This window comes from Mytilus trossulus, chromosome 1 (assembly GCF_036588685.1).
Source record: "Mytilus trossulus isolate FHL-02 chromosome 1, PNRI_Mtr1.1.1.hap1, whole genome shotgun sequence".
NCBI lineage: Eukaryota > Metazoa > Mollusca > Bivalvia > Mytilida > Mytilidae > Mytilus > Mytilus trossulus.
The window spans coordinates 32,993,842-33,017,400 of NC_086373.1; the positions used below are offsets into that span (position 1 = coordinate 32,993,842).

The 23,559-nt window shown below is 33.1% G+C and overlaps 2 protein-coding genes across 2 annotated transcripts; both read right to left on the bottom strand.

The window, feature by feature from the left end:
* Positions 1-8,427: 8,427 nt before the first annotated feature.
* On the bottom strand, positions 8,428-10,296 carry LOC134712701 (E3 ubiquitin-protein ligase TRIM45-like). The gene has a single exon (XM_063574554.1). It carries the CDS (start codon positions 10,294-10,296, stop codon positions 8,428-8,430), a length of 1,869 nt encoding a protein of 622 aa, XP_063430624.1.
* A 9,448-nt stretch (positions 10,297-19,744) lies between these two features.
* Positions 19,745-23,317, bottom strand: LOC134712779 (regucalcin-like). Its single transcript, XM_063574676.1, has 5 exons — positions 23,156-23,317; positions 22,560-22,739; positions 20,474-20,693; positions 20,075-20,211; positions 19,745-19,779 (listed from the first exon to the last, which is right to left on the bottom strand). Exons 1-5 carry the CDS (start codon positions 23,310-23,312, stop codon positions 19,745-19,747), a joined length of 729 nt encoding a protein of 242 aa, XP_063430746.1. The 5' UTR covers positions 23,313-23,317.
* Between the last annotated feature and the right edge of the window lie 242 nt (positions 23,318-23,559).

Sequence of the window (23,559 nt, forward strand, 5' to 3'; positions counted from 1 at the left end):
CACTAAAGTAGTACACATTTTTTATGCCCCATGTATGGGCATTTTGTTTTCTGGTCTGAGCATCCCTCTGATCGTTAGTCCCCCTGTTTGTCCATCTGTTCGTCTGTTTGTCCGTCGGTTCGTCCGTCTGTCCTGCTTCAGGTTAAAGTTTTTGGTCCAGGTAGTTTTTGATGAAGTTGTAGTTCAATCAACTTGAAACTTACTACACATGTTTTGTATGATATGATCTTTCTGATTTTAATGCCAAATTAGAGATTCTACCCGATTTTCACGGTCCACTGATCATAGAAAAGATAGTGCAGATTGGGCATCCGTGTACTTAGGACACATTTTTGCTATATAGGGGACAGCTGAAGCCCATTTCCGTTCTCAATTTTACATTAGATATACAGTTTGAGACTTGGCTTCAATGACTCAATCAAATGATTTTGAGAGACAAGTTAACACAAAGACAACCTGGTTTGTCTACAAAAATACAACATATATCTTCCAACTAGACAGCTAGCACAATTATTTAACATAACTAAGCTTTCCTAATTATCAAGATAATGTAATTTTCAATTTGAGTACACTCTCAATACTGTAAAACTTGCTTCATCTGTTGGCAGCCATCTTGAATAACAAATCAGCTACAAAGTAACACTTGGTCAGCATCTCAAAAGAAACATTTATACCATGTTTGAATGAAATCCATTAACTGGTTTTGTAGAAGAAGTCATTTTTATATATTTGTGATAGGGTCCTTTATTAAACTAAGTCACCTGTTGGTAACCTTCTTGATTGATGGATTATCTACAAAGTAACAACACTTCATCAGCACCTCTATAAAAAAAAACTGTGACATGTTTAGTTTCATTCCGTTAAATGGTTCTGCAAAAGGAAACATTTGTTCTTTTTCCCTATAGGATACTATGTTAAACTTAATCCTCGCTGGCTGCCATCTTGATGATGGATTAGGTACAAAGTAACAACACTTGACCAGCGCCTTATTAAAAACAATCATGTCATGTTGATTTCACTCCATTCAGTGGTTCTCAAAAAGAAACCATTTGTATGTATTTCTCATATGGTCCAGTTTTAAACTTAGTCCATCTCCGGCGGCCATCTTGGATGATGGATCGGCAACAAAGTAACACCACTTGGTCAGTACATTATAAGGAACATTCATGCCATGTTTCGGTTTCATTCAATTCAGTGGTGCTCTAAAATGAAGACGTTTGTATGCATTGCCCATAAGGTCATAGGTTAAACAAAGTCCCTCTCTGGAGCCAATTTTGATCCTCTTGAAGAATCATTTGTATATATTTCCCATAGGATCAAAAGACTCAAAACCTTCAGACCAGGTGAGCTAAAAAGGAAGATGTGGTAAAACTGCCAATAAGACAAGTCTCCACAAGTGGCAATATGACAAAGAAAATAACAACTGTAGGTCACTGTATCGCGTAAGTTGACTTTTAAAATCTAACAAGAAAGTTCATTCAATACACAAGAAAAGATGGTAACGAAAAAAGGGCGTTAAATATTTTATCGGGTTTGTTGTACCTTTGACATTTTAGCAAAATGTCATTGTACAAAGCAAAAAATTTGTATTGCAAGAAATTAAAATAAGTGTCTTCCTTAGTATAGTTGCTGAAAATGTAACAGTAATTAAGGTTTACAAAGGCAATGAAATATTAATAATTTCTGAACATCAAATGCAAATATAAATTTGCTATTAACCCGTTTTAGCTCACCTGATCCATCACTTTGCTCCATTTGTCGTCGATTTTGTCATTAACTTTTTCAAAGATCTTCTTTAAAACTTATGAACTAATTTCAACCAAACTTGGAATGAATAATCCTTATGGTAACTTTAATACTTCAGTTAACAAGAATGTGTCCCCAGTACACGGATGCCTCACTCGCACTATCATTTTCCATGTTCAGTGGACCATGGAATTGGGTTAAAAACTCTAATTTTTCATTAAAATTAAAAAAGATGATATCATAGGTAAAATGTGTACTATGTTTCAAGTTTATTGGACTTCAACTTCATCAAAAGTTGACTTGACCAAAAACTTTAACCTGAAGCGGGACAGACGAACGAACGAAAAGGCGGACACACGGACGGGTGTCTTCTGGCTATTCCTACATTTTGTATTTTACTATTCTGGCTATTCCTACATGGGGGATTAGTGGAAGAACAATACATGTTGTTATTGCAAGCTACGATGTTTTAGTCATTAGTCTCTAATTAGGTACTAGGTAACTTTACATGTGGAAATTTAATAAAAATAAGTACATGTATTTATATGATATTTACGTTAAATGTTATTTTTTTGTAGTTGGAAAACTGTATCAAGTATTATAATTTAGTACTTCTAATATGGAATTTCTTGAAAATAAAATCAATTAAAACAAAAGATTATAAAAGGCAAACAGTATTCTGGCAATAGTTTTTTTATAAAGAAAAAGTCTAGAAAATACTGTTTAAAAGAAAAGGTAGTTAAAGCATTTAATAGTACTACATGTATACCCAACAATTTCAACTTTTGATTCAAAGATTTAATTGATTCCATTATTTGAATAAATAATTCATTTTGAACAACAACAGAAGGTCAACAACAAATCATTTAGAAGGTTGGCACTGTAAACTAAAGAAGTTAGTCAATGCACCACACCCAAACATCTTCAGAATGATCAAGTTGTTTAGACAAGAAGAAGCCGTCTGTGCTTCCACAGTAAGCAATGCAGAACATATTTAAAATTCCGTTCAACTGGTGGTAAACTGTTCCAAGAAAGAAAAAAATTACAGGGAAATAGATAACATACTTTGTGACATCTTTTTTCTAAATCCATAGGAGGTTGGATGTGTACAGCTTGGTATTTTAGTCTGAGATGCTTGAATTTTTTTTTATTAGTTGTAATTGGCTTTTAACTAGCAGTCAGTAAATGCAAGTACTCTCAGATCTGTGCAAATTGTCGTTTTGTTGTGGGAATGTATTAGTATTCGTCCACATCCAATTAGTGTTTTTGCAAGATGTATTTCTATTTGTATTCATCTGATGAATTGAGCGGCCTTTTCAACTGGTTTTTTTTTATAGTTTGTTCTTATGTTGTACTGTTTCACCACTGTCTAGGTTAGAGAGAGGATTGGCGCCTTCAAACAAGTTTAACACCACCACATTCTGAATGTACTTGTCCCAATTCAGTCGTCGCCGTTTGTTGCTGTGTTATATTGTGTAGTTTTCACCTAAATATTTCCAAATATTTGTGAATTAATAAATTGAGCCTGTAAATTCATTTTGTGTTTTCATTATTTATTTCGTACCTAAATTTTGATTTTTTATTATTCTATAAAATATTATAATATAAATTATTCTTTTTCTTTATTTTCAACAAGATTTACCTGGGTTTACCTTGGTTCATTAGTTAAGTGTTGTTACAACATAATCCTACATAATCCCCTTGTTTACATACAAATTCTGGGAACCCCTACATACAATTTTACTATTTTACCTATAAAATTCAAAATGAAGGAAAAGCCATAATGAACCCACGGACGAACGAATGAACGCACAGACCAGAAAACAGAATGCCTCTGTACTATCGTAGGTGGGACATAGAAAGAAATTGTTTTTTGTTCCAGTCAGTCAACAAACATTCCATCCGTGGCTAAAATTGAACACGAGGGTAAAAGGCAGATTTGTGCTTATACTCATATCACAACAATAGGAGCAAAACTGACATGGGGTAAAATTTATCAGCAAGTCAATTTGATACTGGTGAGGAAACTTTAAGACATATTTGACAATCCAATATTGAGTTGTTGTCCCTGACATAATATTCTTAAAGAAATTTCTCAGTTTTTGTTTTTTTTATGTTTTTATTATTTATTTTTGCTGAGGAATTATTTTTTTCTCCAGAAAACTATGATAGATAGACAGAAACTGCAAACAGAAAAAAATGAATTATCTGAGTAAAAGCTACAGAGAAGTCAACATGACCGAAATTGTCAATTGATCTTATGTAGGAGTTAGTGCCCTTGGCAAATCTTTTTTTATTTTTTTGCTGAAGATATTATAGTTAACGAACTGAAAATTTAAACAGTCATAACTTTCAGCAATGTCAGACATATGAATAAGTTTGCTTGACTGAAAATGTCAATTGATTTCTTCTAAGGAGGTATTCTTCTTGAAAAATGAATTTTACCATTTGTCTTCAGTTTTTTTGTTGGCAGAAACTAAGTTTGATGGATAGTGAGAAAAATCTTTGAAATGCATTTCATACGTTTAACAGCGCAAAATAATCATTGAAGGACAATCATCACAAAACTTTCATGTGAGAGAATCAGGCTTTTAGGAGACCCCTGTTTACTTTTCTACCACTTTAATATGTAAAAAAATTTAGCTGTGCCTCAATGAAAAGAAATTTCATACTGATCATGCTTCTTCATTGTGTGTGAAATCTTTATGTGGAGTTACAGGTATAAATCTTGGAAGAGTTGAGAACAAAACAACTAATACCATCTTTTGTAAGTATTAAAACTTAATCATACCCAATCATGCTTTCGACACTGACAACTATAGATGTATTGGTTCCCAAATCAAATGAGCATTTACCGGTATCGAAATACTCTTTTATTTTTTTCTCAGTTTCAAAGAGCTTCAGACATATCACATGGACAAATATTCCGAAAGTTTTAACCTGAAACATTTGTAATTGCTGGTGTTTTGATATTTATTCTCTACTAACTGGTTCTTCGGAGGTCTTCAGAGAAAGATATACCATGTTTATTCTAGTTAATCTCTCTCTTTTTTTGGTATATTGAAATCATGTATTACACTGATATAATATTGCGTCATAGATCAAAAGGGTGCTGAAGATGAATACATTCCTTAATACCGTTGGTAAGACCTCAAGTTTTTACTAACCCATAGTACATTTGATGCGACTGTCATACAAGTGAGAGGTTTAGCTAGCTATAAAACCAAGATCAATTCACTTTCTAAATAAGAAAATAAAATGTTTGGTGTGTTTTAGCTTTGATTTTGCCATTTGATAAGGCCTTTCCGTTTTGAATTTTCTTTGGCGTTCAGTATTTTTGTGATTTTACTTTTTTCTCTAGAACATTGTATATATGTTTTTCCTTCGGCTTAAGCGGTTATAGTTATTTATTGACCATTTTGTAGCTTCATTATTCGTTCGCTGGGAAATATGATACATAGACTTTATTGAAATAAGAAGATGAGGTTTGATTGTCTATAAGACAGCGGAACACCAGGCTGAGTGCCAAGATACAGAAAATGTCCAAGTTTGAAGCAATTTTCAAATTTTCTATATGTTCTCAGCTTGTTGCATTGTTTGGCATTTCTTTCATTGTCATATTATTAAGTTGATTTGGCCATGTCTCATTGAATTTGGAGCATGATGTCCTCTAAGCTCATGATACAACACTTTTATTTACATTATTCTAAAGATTTGTTTCCTGGAGTCCCATCCAATCTACAGCTTATTGTAGAATGATGTATACATTATTCATAGAAGTTTTTTGAGGTTTATAAACCGCTTTGTATGTGAAAATTAAGATTGAATTCTTTGTAGATCGTCATTTTTTTAAAACCATATCCTGTCCGTTCTGTTTGTACTGATTTTTATACAGTTGTTATCTTTAAATTCAATGATGACATGATACACAATGGTATGAAAAAAAAATCATAGTTTCCTCCATAGATACAATTCATCAATTTTTGCTGAAAAACAAGATTTTCAGATAAGATATCGCGTTAACAATTGATTTATTATTTTCTTGTCGAGCCTGCGACTTTTTAGAAAGTTCGACATAGGGATGTTTTCCGTTGGTGGCATTAAATAAATTCTTGACAGCTTGATATTTTAGAAAATGGATGTCCTGGTTGCTTCATATTTTGTATGAAAATGCCTTATGCTACAAAGTTTCCGTCTGTCACATGTCCATTGTCATTGTCTCATTTTCATGGTTCGTGACTACTTTAATTGTTTTTTTTTTGTAATGTTAATAACTCATTTATTATATTTGGTATGTGCGTACATCGCAATGTCCTGCCCGCCAGACAGTTTTCACTTGATCTCGACCTCATTTCATGGATCAGTGAATAAAGTTAAGTTTTGTTGGTCAAGTCCATATCTCATATACTATAAGCAATAGGTCTAGTATATTTGGTTTATTGAATGATTTTAAAGTGTGCATGTCCAATTTTCAGGTATCGTCTGTGCTTGGCCTCATATTCATGATTCAGTGGTTAAAGTGAAGTTTTTTTGTTTTATCAGTTATTTTCTTATACTGTATGCAATAGGTGAACTATATTTTTGTTTGTATGGAATGATCGCAAGGTGAACATATCCAACTAGCAAGTACATGTCGTCTGACCTTGACCTCATTGCCATGGTTAAGTGGTCAAGGTGAATTTTTTGAGTTTTGGTCTTTTTTCTAATATTATATGCTGAGGTAAATTATATTTTGTGTAATGCTGAGGTAAATTATATTTTGTGTATGGAAAAAATAAATGATGTACATGCTAGTCTTGTAGGTTTTAATTTACCTTGATTTCATTTGCACGGTTCATTACTCAGTGTTGAGTTTTGTGTTTTTTTCTGTTTTACACTAAGGATTTTCTTATTCCAGGCTTAGATTACCTAGCCGTATTTGGCACAATTTTTTTGAAATATTGGATTTTCAATGCTGTTCAACTTTATACTTGACGAATGAGTCTAATGTAGGCGAAATGCGCATCTGGCGTAACATAATCAGTTAGCAATAGGTCAACTTTGTGTGTAGTATGGACGGATTGTAGGCTGTAAATGTTTGTCTGGCAGATATCATCTGACCTTGACATTATTTTGGTGGTTCATTGGTCAATGTTATGTTTTCATGATTAAGTTTGTTTCTTAGATATCATAAGAAATAGGTCAACTATAGTTATGCATAGATACATTTATAAGGTGTACATGTCTGCCTTGACCTCATTTCATGGTTCATTGGTCAATGTTAAATTTTATTGATTAAGTCTGTTTTTGGAAACTTTAAGCATTAGTTCAACTACTATATTTAGTGTATTGAATGATTGTAAGTTGGCATGTATTTCTCGTTTGAATTATCTGACCTTGACCTCCTGTTCTTGGACAATGTAAAGTGCATGCAATATTTAGGATTATTAACATAATATCAATGGTAAGTAAAGAAGGCGAGACATTTCAGTGTGTGCCCTTTTGTCTTAGAATGTCCACTCTACGTAAATTTTAGAATCAGCTCTTTGAAAATATTCAACACTTACATATAGTTGCTATTTCCATAGAGCATATCGTATTTGGAACAGAAGAACATGGTGTTGAACAAATCACAATCCTTTTTAGAAATATGCGTATTCGAGCGTCGCTGATGAATCTTTTGTAGACGAAACTCGCGTCTGGCGTAAATACAAAATGTAATCCTGGTATATATGATGAGTTTATTTATATACGCCATACAAAATGATCCTTTGACTACTATTGATGTGTCTTAATATATACTCGTATCAAACTGTTACTGTTTGAACATATGATATATTTATTGTATACACTTTTTATATTGTACTGAATTATATAATTGCTGTCATCTTGCAAATTTGTAAATGATAGAGGGTTATAACTTATATCCAATCTAATTGTATATTTAGACAATCAAAATATGTTTAAACTAAACCACGTATTGTCCGTTCAACAATTCTATTCACAGAAGTATTAAAGTTTTATATGTGTAAATTAAGATAGTGTTTATTAATCGTTTTATGTTAAATTGCGTATGCATCTCCGGTGTTATGCAGTTGTTTCGGTACTCATGTATTTATGACCAAATATGTTAACATACAATACAAAACAAAATCAAAATTAATCTATCACAAAGAATGCATACTTAATCTTCAACTTTTAGATAAAGTTGTTGTGTTACCATTATTATGATTTTGCCATATCTCATTAAATTTTATCATTATTCTATTATTAATTTTATTTATTAGAGAAGTATGTTTTCTATCTTACATGATTATCAAAGTTTTTTTAACGCTGTCAAGATTTGAAAAAAAAAATCGATGAACAAGTCAAACAAATGATTCTTATTTATCCATAAATTTGGAGAATGATGTCCCCTATACAACACTGATTTTAAATTATTTTTAAGATTCAATTTCTGGAGTCCCATCTAATATTTAACGTTATATAGAATTAAGTCCTATTATGAGCTTTTAACCAATGATATTCCTAGGATAATTATTGGAGGTAAGACAAACGGCTTTAAAGGTGAAATTGTAAATCGAATTCATTGTAGAACGTCTTTTTTTAAACCGTACCCTCTTCATCCTGTTTGTTCTGATTTTTTATACAGCTGGTGCTTATAAAAGCAATGATAACATGATTCACAAAAGCACAATCATTTTAATGGTATGAAAAAATTTTCATAGTTTGTCTATTGTCAAACACCCACAAAAATCCACATTTATCAATAGCGATAGGATTATCTTCCTTAAAATTTCCATTTATTATTTGAGACGGCAAGTTTCGCAGAAAAACACCATTTTCTGACAAAATATCAATTACATAATTTTTGCAGTCCGCTACTAAAATATGTCCGTAATTATCAACAGTTAAACCTCGGAATCTTGCATTGGATCGTGTAAATGTGTCCAGAATTATTCCATGCTTATCGATAATTACAATTGTACTATTGCGGAATGTCATAACAAGATTTGAATTTTTATTTTCTGACATCATATCTGTACTTGTAAAAATGTGGGTGATCTTCAGTTTATTTTGTTGATCCGTGATTTCAAATTTGTTTTGAACACCTTCTAGTTCGGATACTTCAAAGAACACCTTTTCCTCTTGATTATACACAAGCAAATTCCCATTTTGCACGAAACAACCAACCAATCCGTTTTGAAATGGAACTTTAAACCCTTCTTCATATTTCGTGTTAACCCTCTTCTGTGCAGACTGTCCAGTCCAGAACCAAACTTCATCTGGTGACTTTCTAAGCATTCTGCTGCTTTCGTTTGGTGGCGCATACGTAGAACGCATAGTCCCATCACGATTATATAGACCAACTGAATTCTCAAAGAATATCCACATATTGTCGTTATTAGCGGAAACAATATCTTTAATGTTTTGTGCAAGCTGAAAGTTGTGTACATTTTCTACCTTCGAGAACAGTTCAGGAATAGGCAATGGTGTATATACAGGTGTTATAACATTTACTTCCGAAGAAGTATTAACCTTTCCAAGCAATTTTTCAACGGTAGCTTCAGTGAATGGCTCACAGTTGTATTGTAACTTATGCAAAGTCAAAGGATTCACAGTTTTATTTAGGACTCTATCGAGTTGACTCCCGACGGTAAAAAATTCCTCCATGAACTGTTTCACTGGAGATCTGGTAATGAAATCCTCCGATGTCTTGATAAGACCAGCCAATGACAATTGTTCTGTTTCTATCTCATTCAAGTAAATATCAATTACTTTAACATCTTTCTTTTTAATATTTTCTATTGTAGTCAAACTTTTGTTCGTCAATACATCAACGGTATTACAAAATACTTCCTTCATGCTTGAAGTATGTGCTATAATATCCTTTTTCACTATGTTAAGGTGTTTGTAATAGTTATTTTCTTCTTGTTTAACTAACTCTGTAGTTGTTCCAAGAACCGATATTCTCGATTTCAAGCTTGCTGTTCTAGCCAGAAGAGTTTTCTTCCTAGTCTCAATCAGCAGTGTAAGGTTCTGGATATCGTGTAAACCATGTGCCTTTTCTGAACACTCGCTACACAACAATAAATTACATGGTTTACAAAATACGGTCAACACTTTTCTATGTTCCTCGCATTCGTTTAATGAATCTTTATCGTGTTCGTTCAATCGATCTTCCTTCAAATTCTCAATCGAGTGATTCAGTGACGTTTTCAGTTTTTTGTGGTAGTCGCGACAGTTCAAGCATAAGTTTATCCTACAGTCTAGACATTTAGCTACCACAAAATTCTCTTCCGAACATAATTCGCATATGTCCGTTATTTCATTGCCACTGTTAGATGGTTCAACGTTGAAAGGATAAGATTTTAAGCCACTTACCCCTTTTTCTGGTATAGAAATATTTGTCCTACATAACGGACAAGTCAAGTAGTTATCATGAACATCCAGTTTTTCGAGACACGGTGTGCAAAATGAGTGGAAACAGTCCAAGAGCCGCGGTTCTGTGTACGGAGACAAACAAATCCCACATTTTGATTCAATATCGGAATAGTTTCCATGCGCCATGTTGAATCGCTGTAGCTTGACAACCAAACCAAACAAGGAAGTTTTGATATATCCAAGTGTTGTCTTTTCAAAGGCTTATTAAAATAAACTAGTACTCACCCGTGACTGAATTTAAATACACACGCTTTATTTTTAGCCTGATTTTAGTATTTGTTTTGTCTTCTGGAACAGTCATATTAATAATAAGGTGCACAGTTTTTTCAAAAAGTTTTTGTTTGAACCCTTCCTATTTTTTTTTACTATAAAACTACTTGTATATTTGTCGATCGAGCCTGCAACTTCTGTAGCAGAAAGTTGGACATATGGATAGTGATCCAGCAGCAGCGGCGGTGGCGTTAGCTAACTTCTTAAAAGCTTTATATTTCAGAAGTTAGAAGACTTTGATGATTCTGATGATGTACATATATGCCTTATGGTACGAAGTTCCCGTCTGTCATATGTCCATTGTCCTTGACATAATTTTCAGGGTTCAGTGACTACTTAAAAAAAAAGTTAAGATTTTTTAATGTAAGTTTTTCTCTTATCATGATTATAGGATGAATATATTAAGTATGTGTGTACCTTGTAAGACACTCATGACGTCTGACTGTTTTCACTTGACCTCGTCTAATTTTATGTATCAGCGATCAAGGTTAAGTTTTCGTGATCGAGTCCATATCTCAGATAATATAAACAATAGGTCTACTAGATTTGATTTATGTAATTATTATTAGATGTACATGTCCAACTGGCAGGTGTCATCTGAACTTGACCTCATTTCTAAAATTCTGTGGTAAAAAAAAAGAATAGGTAAAAAAAGAACAATGATACATACATTAACAAAGCTCTACTAGCAGGAACTGACATGCCAGCTGCAGACCTCGTTTAAATCAATTGAAAGATCATATCTGCAGCATATGAATATCAATGTCAGTTTGCCAAATTTTGTTTGAAATTGAAAAAACAAAAGGTCAATCATATTTTGTGTATGAAAATAGTTTACGATGTACATATCCGTTAAATTGGACCTTAAACTTATTTTCAAGGTTTATTACTCAACGTTAAATTTTCGTGTTTTGTACTTTTTTCTAATACTGTGTAACAGGTTACGTTATTTGGTGTATGGAATTATTTTACGATGTTCGTGTCTGTCTCCCATTTTTTATTTGACCTTGACCACATTTCCATTGTTCATTGCTCATTGTTAAATTTTTGTGTTTTTGATCCGTTTTTTTTTTTTAACTCTAAGGAGTAGATTATATATATTCTGTGTATGGAATTATTGTAATAAAGGTTTATATTTCTCGCTCGGTTTATCTTACCTTGACCTCATTTTGTTGCATCATAAATGTTAATGTGATTTCGTGCTACCTTAAAGTAATATTAATATATGTGGAAAATAAAAAGGGTCTGTAATGGTGCACTTTTTTTTATCAACACTACTGTCCTATATTAGTTAAGTAAAGTTAAATTTGTTGATTCGTCGTTTTTATATCATACCGACTAACAGATGGCACATCTTTATTATAGATGTGCAAATCCAGATACTGAGATAGTTTGGATCCTTCAATCCGTAATCTTTCAACTTTTATTCACAATTAAGTATATAGCGTTTAAGGAAGGGATTGTGATGAAAATTTATTTTAAGTTGCAGTTTATACGAATTCGCGTGAAGATTGTTCAAATCAATAAGCCTCGGTCACACCTTACCGGATAGCTCAAACGGACGCCTAACGGATATTTTTTTTCAATCCGTTCATGTCCGATAGACGTCTGTGTTTTCCGTTAGACGTCCGTCCATACCCGTTGCATGTCTGTTAATCGTACGTTTTATCCGTCGACGTCTGTTCTGTCTGGTGGAAAATTTTGAGCATGTTCAAAACTTTGAACGGACGTCCAACGGATAAAATGTCCGTTGAACGTCCGTTAGGCGTACGTTTAGTACGATACTCGTCCGTTTCGTGTCTGTTTTGTATCCGTCAAGTGTCCGTTATACATCCGTTGGAGGTCTGGAAGATAAATTCACCAATGGACTTCTACCAGACGTATAACGGATAGAACGGAAGATGAAAGGATCTGCAACGGATAAATGCCAATTGAAAATTTTGCGTCAGAAATGCCAATTTTGGTATGTCAGATTTCTTAAGGTTCATGAATTCTTATTATTCATAATCGATCTTAGAGTATAGGCACGTCTTCACAATCAATCAGTTCTTATTTAGGCCAGACACTGTCCTTTGACGGAATTTTGAAGAACAAACCAAAACCAGAAACATTTTGAATATTTATGCGATTTACATTTATTATTATTGTCGTATTTGATTTTTCCGTATATCTTGTTTATCCGTTTTATCCGGTACGCTTCCGTTATGTGTCCGTTTTAAGCGGCACTCGTCCGTTGGATGTACATTCGAAATCCGTTCTGTCCGGTTCGTGTCCGTTTATCGTACGTTGCATATCCGGTGTGTGTCCGTTATGCATCCGTTACACGTCTGATTTATTTGGTCAGTACATCAACGGACTCCCAACGGATAACAATTTTGTCAACAGACAACTTTTTATTTTCATCCATTAGGCGTCCGTTCGTGTTATCCGGTAAGGTGTGACCGAGGCTTTAGTAAACACATTTATCTGTCCTTTTTATCTTTATTCGTTATTTTATTTATTTGAAATTACCAATTTCCTCAACCTTTGTTGAAATATACCAATATTCACCTGCAGATAGGATATACATCCATATATGACACACATTTCCCAATTCATACGATATTCAGCTGCGGACGCGACATTATTAAAAGTAACCAGTGTCTGAGCAGATTGTTGACAAACCTTGATTGGCAGAGAACGTCTCGTCCTTTTTCTTAAAAGTTCATTGGAAGACACCAAGACCTTATTGACATATATTCCGTATGAACTTCATAGATAATGCATGATGGTCTTGAAGTATAGATTCACAGTCCTGACTTTGTTTATCATGTCAACTGTTAAAGTCAGTGTTTATTGATTTATTTTTTTGGTGGTAAATTACAAGCCTAGACAGCCCAGTAGACAGCACTTCGGTGTGGACATGAATATCAATAATATGGTAATTTTTATAAATTTCCTGTTTACAAAACTATCGAAAAATTAAGGATTTTCTTATCCCAGGAGTAGATTAACGTAGTCGAATTTGGTACAACTTTTGGGAATTTTGGGTCCCCAATGTTTTATAAATATTTCGAGTTTAGCGTCACTGATGAGTCTAAAGTAGACGAAACGCGCGTCTGGCGTATTAAATTAAAATCCTGGTACCTTTGATAACTATTTTAGTCCATATTTGATGAGATTCTTTTGGCAAGGTTCTTTTCCATCCTGCAATAGTATTATTGTGCTATGTTTATTTTTTTGTATTCTTGTCTTTCATTTGTACTTATGTGTTTTGTTTATGTGCCATTTTTTTTTCTTTGTTGACATATTTTTTTTTTTATAGTGATTACACTAGTAAAGGAATATTGACTGCTTGCTGTTCCCCTGTTTTAACATTTTAACTTTTTTGCTTTCTACACATCTTTGTTAATATAATAAAATTGTATGCGACTATCATATAAGTGAGAGGTAGCTATAAACCATGTACCAAGTCAGAAATATGACTATTGTTTTTCTTTCGTCTAATGTGTTTAAGCGTTTGAATTTGCCATTCGGTAGGGGACTTTCCGATTTGAATGTTCCTTGGAGTTCGGATATTGTGTTATTTAATTTTTTAAATCAAATAGTCGTATAAGAGACTGGGCTGTTTCTTTAATTAGACCAAAACAGAACCAAGAAATATGATTTGCATACTGAATATTTATAGTAATGTGTTTCTATCAGAACTCGGAATAAAATTGTATCTTTATATTTAAAGCTGGTGAATAATATTTGTGTTTTTTCTAAAATAAATGCGCAAGCATTCATATTAAGGAAAACACCTGAATTAATGAACTATTTTTGGATCTATGGTAAATATATTTCATATATAAGTTTCTGTTAAGCATCAGAATTCAATATTTAACCCGTTGAAGACGTTATTCGAAGTCCATTTTCATTTTCATTTGAAAAAAAGATTAGATACTTATACTTAATTGAAAATCTCAATTTACCAAATACGCATTTTGATTAAACATTTTTTATGTTGTACTGTTATACCACTGTCCCAGGTTAGGGGAGGGTAGGGATCCCACTAACATGTTCAACCCCGTCACATTATTTATGTATGTGCCTGTCCCAAGTCAGAAGCCTGTAATTCAGTGTTGTCGTTTTTTCATGTGTTACATATTTGTTTTTCGTTCATTTGTTTTTATATAAATAAGGCCGTTAATTTTCTCGTTTCAATTGTTTTACGTTGTCATATCGGGGCCTTAATAGCTGACCATACGGTATGGGCTTTGCTTATTGTTGAAGGCCGTACGGTGACCTAAAGTTGTATGTGTCATTTTGGTCTCTTGTGGACAGTTGTCTCATTGGCACTCAAACCACATCTTTTTTTTTTTTTTAAATTTTTAACATTTTTAAAGGGGCACTAGCTACGGGATATATAAAAAAATTGTGTAATAATTAATGAACGTAAAATAATAATTTGCTTTAATCGGCTAAAATGGTTCAATTTTGACAAATTAAGCAAATAAACATTGAGACTGAATTATTCACTTGCAAGTGAAGAATTCGACATCATTAAATCCGTATTCATGCGAACTCCAATTCAACCCCGTAGAAAGAGACAGAATAAAGCATGCATTGTCCGTGTACGGTTATTTAAAGGAAAAAATGTCAACATTGAAAGTGAAACTAAGGTAAATAATTTGATTAACTGAGTCGATCCATACAAAATCATTCTTATGAAGGTAAAAACCACGATAAACATTAATTGTAAATCTATAATACGAAAATTTACAGACCTATAAAAATCCAATCGCACGACTTGCTTAATCTATTTATATCTATGTTGATGTTTACATCGCTTATTTGGTCAAAGAAGGTCAACTCTATAGTTAATTAGATGGCGTCTTTACTAAAATTCACACGAAACAAAGCTACATCTTATTGAGACCATGTCCTGTAAATTGTTAATTTTATACTTTTGATAGTTTTGAAAAATGTTTACTATTGTTATAAATTAAATATGAGAATTTGAGTCAAATCGATGAACATGAATTTGGTAGCCAGTGCCCCTTTAACATTAGAGAAGAAATAATCATCTTCCTCATAACCATAAGCTAAAAATTTCAGTGCAGTTATGATTAAATAAAAAGTCGACTGATGGTACAATATATCTTTATAAATATACAGTGAATGGATAAATGAATGTTCTTCGTCTACAAAAATTGTAAACGATTGAACTCGTAGTTTCCATGAAATTTTCTCCAGGTTATATAAACCACTTATGTACACTTTCAACCTGTAAATATAAGTAGTATAAAATCACTTTTGTAAAAGTTGTCCAATCTTAGTATAAACCACAATAAATTTGTTCTGTGTGCATCGCTTATTTGCATAATGCATGCCGGATTTTGATTGTTTTTAATCACGTGCTTAAAGTTATATCCCTGCATTTATGATATTTTTACAGATCAGAAGCAAAACTTATTTCATAAGTCAGTTATTAATCTGTTGTGCGAAATAATTTCTGGTTGTACCCATTACACTCTTTTTTACACTGTCAATTTCAGGTTTATTATTGACAAACGATAAATTGAATGTCTTCACAGAAAATGAATGACAGAGCAACACGACGCCCTACATAAATTGGTAGTGATCTGATATGACTCCATCTTCGCTAGGCAATGTATGCATCATTGTCATTTTGCTCAGTTTCTTATGTTACCTTTTCTTACATCGGACTTGGAGACTTATTACAACTGATTTTATTGTGCGTATTGATGTGTGTTTGTTTTTCTACATTCGCTAGATGTATAGGGGAAGGATGAGTTCTCACTTTACATGTTAAAACCCGTCGCGTTTTTGCGTCTTTCCCAAGTCATTAGCCTATGTCCTTTGTTAGTCTTGTAAGTTGTATGGTTTCTAATTTGAGTTCATTTTATGTTTTGAAGTTAGGTATAACGTCACTTTACTAGTATATATTTTTGTTTTAGTGCCAGCTGAAGCTCGCCTTCGGGTGCGGATTTTTAAAGCTGTGTTAAAGACTCTATGGTGGCCTTTGTCTGTTTTCTACTCTTTGTTTGAATTGTTATCTCTTTAACACATTACCCATTTCTATTTTCTATTTTATGGTAATCAATATCTCACCTCGTCTTCAACATTTGCCAATTTAAGGTATAACCATAATTAACAGGCAAAATGTACACAAGAGTTATCTCACAATTCAAGTCATGTTGACGTATTTTCAGATTTTTGATAATTATTATTCTTGCAATTTAAAGTTTCTATACATCAATTACAGTTGACGCCCTTTGGGTTCCATGGGCTAAAAAAGCAAGACTGTCCTTTGTACCACCCTTACCTGTGTTTTGCTAATTCCATTCGAATGAAAGCTTTCTAAAAGGGTGATATATTTCTAATTAAAACTTTTAAAACATCGACCATGTCAGTACGACTTACATGGATAAAACAACACAGTTAAAGATTGCTTTGAGTTTCTGTTTCCGCGATAATAGTTTCTGTTTCAGTGGTAACAAATTTACTGAAAATACAATACACTACAATATCAAATGATGTACAAAATTGATAATTGTAACATAACGTCTGAAACCTAATTTAAAGGGGGACAGCGATGGGGAAATGTTGTTGGTAATACCTTTGATACACATGTACAACTGTTTTAGCAAGTTTGGTGATATCATTGCTGATAAACAGTTCATTCACAAGATGTTTAATTACGTATTCAAATGCTTAGAACTGTCCGTCTTTTTGTTTCACAATTTTTTGTGTTATGAAAGGTGTATATAATTCCGCGCTTCTTTAAAGTTTGATGGTCACTTTCTTTCATTTGTAGAACTTTGTACAACTTAAAGAAAACAATACTACAGCATTCAATTCTTATATTTACAATTTTTCTAAATAAATGTGCGTCTTTCTGATTAGAAAAAAAATAAAATATGCACACACAAATGAAATCAATTATAATAGCTCATATTACTGAAATAAAGATGATTTAAAAAAGGTTAGCTAGTCAAAATTAGAAAATAAAAAAATGTCGAATTCCGAAGAAAATTCAAAACAAAAATTCCGTAATCGAATGGAAAATTCAAATGCTCAAACACATCAACAACTTTCATACTCGTGACTTCGTACAGGCATTTTCTTTTGTAGAAAGTGATGGATTAAATCTGGTTTTAAAGCTAGTTAAACCTTTCACATGTATGACAGTCTCATAAAATAGCATTATATTGACAACGACGTGTGAACAAAACAAACAGGCATAATGAATAAAATAGGGGTTCAACTGTCAACACTATGTCTCAATCTTAATTACTATAAAATCAACCAAATATGTCACAAAGAAACACAAAAAGGCATATAGTCAAAGCACATAGCAAAAATGAAAGACAGGAATACAAAAAGGAGTAGGTGGTAAGGGACGGTTTTGGCTTCAAATTTCAAATTCAACGACAAAAGATTTTGGACACTTTTTAAACACTTAAATGTCTATTTCAATTGATCCAATTATTTGTTAAATATTTTAACTGATTCACTCATAAAAAAACGCTCCGATTCTAGCTTAAATATGAAAAATCTATCAAATATGCCAAAAACTGTCATCCGTGTTCATCCTCGACCTTTATATACGTTATGTATAATCACTAAACACAACTTACATTTCAATATCAAGAATGAACACGAATGCGGCACTTTCATTTTAGACGGAAACCGTCCAAAATTTAACTAAAATGCTGAAATTATGAAGATTTCAATAATTTAGCATGACTTTATGTTGCTAGTACCCGATATATGTGCATTTTTATGCCAAAAACAGCCCATATTTATGTAGCAGGGGCATTCTACTTTCCAAAAAATAACTAAAAGTTTACATTTAAACAATTTCGTAAAACTGCTATATTTTGGGACCAATAAGGGGTCTTACTGAACCTTCTCCTTTACCATAGCACAATGACACGATGACGGAATGTTTAAGTACAGAGCCACGTCATAATTATGAAACAACGAAACATAAAAAGGCCATTACCAAAAATGAAAGACAATAATACAAATATTGAACATAACACAATACCACTATGACGGGATGTACTGTAAGTACAGAGCCACGACAAATGGATATCATTCAAAAACAGACTAAACAGTGAAAGAAATATTCATAACAAGAAAAGAATACTATAACACATTATTAAGATGATAAACAACGAAGGTACCAAGAGTCAATACTTCAAAACCATCGTGTATTGTTTATGAAATTTGTACGGAATATTTACTAACAAGGTCTTGGCACCTTCCGAATGACTCTTTTTAGAAAAAGGACGAGATGTTCTTTAACATACCCCCGGTTGACCAACTTTCTACTCACACACTGGTAACGTTTTACAATATCAGTGCAGCTTTGAATACCGAACAAGTTGGGAAACATATATCCCATATGCAGGTAAATTGGTATGTAAATACTAAGGTGGGACTTTACGATTGAATTTTCCTCGGAGTATTTTTGTGATTTTACTTTTTGCTACTAAGGTAGGGCAAATTGATAATCTCGTTTGTCATTGTTTCTTATATTGAGATGACCGCGTAAAAAGAGGGACGAAAGATACCAAAGGGACAGTCAAACTCATAAATCTAAAACAAACTGACAACGCCATAGCCACAAATGAAAAGACAAACAGAAAAACAATAGTACACATGACACAACATAGAAAACTTAAGACATAATTCCTTCGTGTCATTCTCTATGCTCATTTTAACATGGGTAGGCATTATATTTGTCGATATTTTACACTTAGCGAGGTGTAAAATGTGGTCAAATATAATGCCTACCCTTGTTAAAATGAGCTTAGAGCATGACACAAAGGAATTATTTCGATTCTAATAGGACATAAACAGTAATTTTATAGGTCGAAGCGTACGAAAATACCGTAAAAATGTTCAAGCTTTTCACGGTTTTTTTCCCGAGGAGTCTGTGCATTACATTTCATATTTGATAAGTGTAAAAACTACAAGCAGGGTAATTATATGTTGTTTTATAAAAAATATATAATAAAAGTTAATTCCTGCTGCTTAAATGTAGACATTTTAAAGGATAACGATGTAAATAACGTTTATATACACAGTAAGTTCGTGCGCATGTGTCAAACATACTTTTTATGCGCATTCGAACACGGCTTTGTTTACAAAGCGTAATAAGGACGTCATATTAGAATAAAGAATAAACAACACGAACCCCACCAAAACTAGGGGTAAAATTTGAGGCATCAGTTTAAAAAAGCCGTGTCTGTTGTTTCTTCAATTTCTAGTTCTGGGGAATATATAAACGGAATCCAATCAAAACAGTTTAGATTGTTAATGGAAGAAACATCATCACTATATCTGAATGTAAAAATTATGTGATCTTGCAGTGCTATATTTTCATATAAAAATGTTTCCTACCCTGTGTATTTTTGTTTTTGCTTCATTTGAGTCAAAATTATTCACATCTGGTAAACATACACGTAATTTTAATGACTCATTTTGACATGACTATGAATGCTCTATGCTATCCTCGATTTCTTGTATAACTAGTCAAGTCTTACGTTGGTCATTCTTTTCCATATTCCAAAAGAAGTTAGTCTACGTGCTAAAACGATCAGTTCAATCTTAAAAGGAGTCATTAGAAATAGCATACCTGTTTTAGGATCCATTCTCATCACCCTTCCACCAAAGAAACATGCTATCCATAACATGCCATCAGTGTCGATTGTCATCCCGTCTGGAAATGGTGATCCAAATGGACCTTTCTCAAATTCAGCTATGGGTCTTTGCCTACCTACATTTTTAAAAGAGACGTATTACGTTTTACACGTGGTTGATAGGAATATAATAATCTTATTACTCATCCTTTTCAATATCAAGGTCGGTATCATTTAAAGACTCACATATCAATAAGAGTATAGATGGTGATCTTATGCCAATATATTATGGAAGACTTTTTTAACTGTGCAATGCAATTATTTTATTTGCAACAACAACAAAAAAAAAATATTTAAGTTCACGCAAAGTTATGACATTTGTGAATCATAGTTACCTACAGATTGTCCCGCTGTCAATATCATAGTCAAAAGCATATACAATTCCTGGTACAGAATCAATATAGTACATAGCCTTGTTATCAGGTGACCATGCTAGTCCGTTGGAAATAGTAACATTTTCGACGTGCTTTTTAATTGTCCCATCCGTATCTAGAGAATACAATGATCCCCTTTCCTTTGGTATTAGTGCCAGATCTTTTCCGTTACCCATTGTGCCTAAAACATAAATCGTCAATGTTAAATTCTGTCGATTTAGAAACTATTGCGTTCTTTTATTGCCTTTTCTAAAATTGGAAATGACAAACTTGTTTAAAAGGATTAATTTTGCGATGTAATGAAAACTATATACAGTTTATATGCGAGTTATTATTATAACGATAGTCACTCAGTCGCATTATTCGCATTTATAAAATTCTCAAAATAATTTCCAAAAGAACTGTACCAAATATTTAAGGAAGAGGTGGAGCATATTATTGAAATTGATATCCATTTTGTCTCACAAACAACGGTATATTGTTAGGTCTTCCCAGTGCTCCACGAAACCTCTTTAATAATTAACATCTATTTTATCAGCAATCATAGCCGGGCTGCAAAGTCAATGTGAAACTGCCTATTCTAGAGATGGCGAGAAATCCAAAGATATTTTAGAGTACATAAAACCTAAGACTCCCTCAGCTTGCAATAGCACTAGTATTAAAACTTTTGATATTTCTTCACTTTACACAAGTATTATAAATTCCAAACTAAAAGACAAATTGAAAGAGTTGGTATTGCTTTGTTTCATAGAAATAGAATGGCGAACGTAGAAAGTATTTTGTCTCGGGGAGGATGAATACTACTTTAAAACGAATCACTCTTAATTAAACAAAAAATCTCTGAAACTGACATTATCAAGATGTTTGATTGACAACATATTTGTTACGTTTGAAGGACGTGTTTTTCAACAGACTGTCGGCATTCCAAAAGGACCCAATTGTGCCCATCTTCTTGCCGACTTGTTTCTTTATTATTACCGGTATGATGTTGACTTCAAACAGGAACTTCTTAGGAAGAAAGATAAGTAGTTAGCAATATCATTTATCTTTACTTTCCGCTATATAGATGATGGTCTCTCACTTAATAGTTCCAAATTGGTGACTATGTCTAACGCATCTATTCCATCGATCTATAGAGGATACATCAGATACAGTTAAGTCTGTCGCATATCTTGACTTACATCTTGGAATTGACTTGAGGGTCGTTTGATAACAAAACTTTACGACAAAAGAGATGAGTTCAGCTTCCCAATTGTGAACTTTCCATTTCTATGTAGCAACATTCTAGCAGCGCCTGCATACGGTGTATATATCTCCTAATTTATACGATATTCCCGGGCTTGTATTTCCATCATGATTTCCTTGGTTGAGGGTTGCTGCTCACAAGGAAGCTATTACACCAAGAGTTCCAAATGCTAAAGTTGAAATCATCCCTTCGTAAATTTTACGGACGCCATCACGGATTGGTTAGACGTTATAGAATAAGCGTTTAACAGATTATATCGGATATGTTGCTTATGTCGTATCTAAAATCCACTTCCTATTTTACCAGGAATGTGACCTACCGAATTCGACTAGTTAGCGGGTTTGTAATATCATGAGCAACACAATGGGTGCCACATGTGGAGCAGGATCTGGTTACCCTTCCGGAGCACCTGAGATCAACCCAAGTTTTTGAAGGGGTTCGTGTTGCTTAGTCTTAAGTTTTCCATGTTGTGTCTTGTGTACCATTATTTGTCTGTTTGTCTTTTTATTTTTTAGCTATGGCGTTGTCAGTTTATTTGCGATTTATGAGTTTGACTGTTCCTCAGGTATCTTTCGCCCTTCTTTTACAATTGTCTCAAGAGTAATTGTATGATAAGTCTCCTCAGTAATGCTCGAGGGTAGACAATCGTTAAATCCAAAAGTATAGCCAAACCCGGTAAAGAAATCAGATCCTTTAATCAAGGATATACTTTTCTGAAACGTTTAAATGGTATCCCAAGTTTTTAAAAACTATGTCATGTTATCAAAGCATACTATTTTGTACATATTTCGTTTAACCAACCTGCCCATATCCTACCACGCGGATCACATTTGCCATCATTGAATCTGTTGTCAAGTCCATTATCAACTTCATGTAATATGGTAGTCTTCTCTGTGTTCCAATCCAAATGTGTGAGAGTCTTTCCAAGACCAACAATAACACCTCCTTTCGCCCATGGAACAACGAATCCGACGGTGTTATCTCAAATATAATGAATACAATTTATAGCGAGAAATTAATCATAGAGCCTCGTGGATTTCAAAAACATGTGGAAAAATTATGCAAGAGTACGTTTGATCAAAACAAGATTCTGACAAATTTACAGAAAATGCTTCATTATAATGACATTAACGGTACCAAATTTACTGCAACAGATGTTGAATGCCAAATTATTGAAAGTCTAAAACCCAATACAACAAATATAAAACAAATGAAAAACGATATCCTGAATTATAAATATTGACATTACGGCATAATATCAAATACATGAAATGGCACATACAACACATATTCCTAAAATAAAACATTCCATACGTTTACCGGAGACTGTATTTAAGGCCAAAATGGATAATGTAAGATAAAAAGCCATACGACTAAATAAATAAGATAAATAGTACCTAGAACAATTTTCTGTTCCACACCAGTGACAGCGTTCCATCTGTGTACACTATTAGCGCAGATGTCGACAAAAAATAAGAACTGCGAATCTTCGTCCCAATGAGGTGCTTCACCTATTGTACTGCATGCATTTTTTCTAACTACTTCAATCGGCATGGTCTTCAACTTTTACAAATTTTAAAAGATATTGAACATTCAGTAACTATCTAATAACACATAAAACATAAATATTTGTTGTATCAGACCTCCCAAAAAGGTGTTATTTGAAAATCACTAAATGGTGTGCGTAACTATGTTCCCGTTTCTTAGAATCAGTACATCTGTTCTGTTTTCAATTATTGTTTTTGAAATGATATATTGTGTATGGGTTTTAACATTTGTTAAATTAATTCTAATCTTATAG

Excerpts from the sequence above, each read along its gene's own strand:
- LOC134712701 (XM_063574554.1), bottom strand. The coding sequence starts at position 10,296 with ATGGCGCATGGAAACTATTCCGATATTGAATCAAAATGTGGGATTTGT.
- LOC134712779 (XM_063574676.1), bottom strand. The coding sequence starts at position 23,312 with ATGCCGATTGAAGTAGTTAGAAAAAATGCATGCAGTACAATAGGTGAA. Across the intron at positions 22,740-23,155 it reads GGAACAGAAAATTGTTCTAG|ATAACACCGTCGGATTCGTT; the intron begins GTACTATTTATC and ends ATTATATTTGAG. Across the intron at positions 19,780-20,074 it reads GAGAATGGATCCTAAAACAG|ATATAGTGATGATGTTTCTT; the intron begins GTATGCTATTTC and ends TTTTACATTCAG.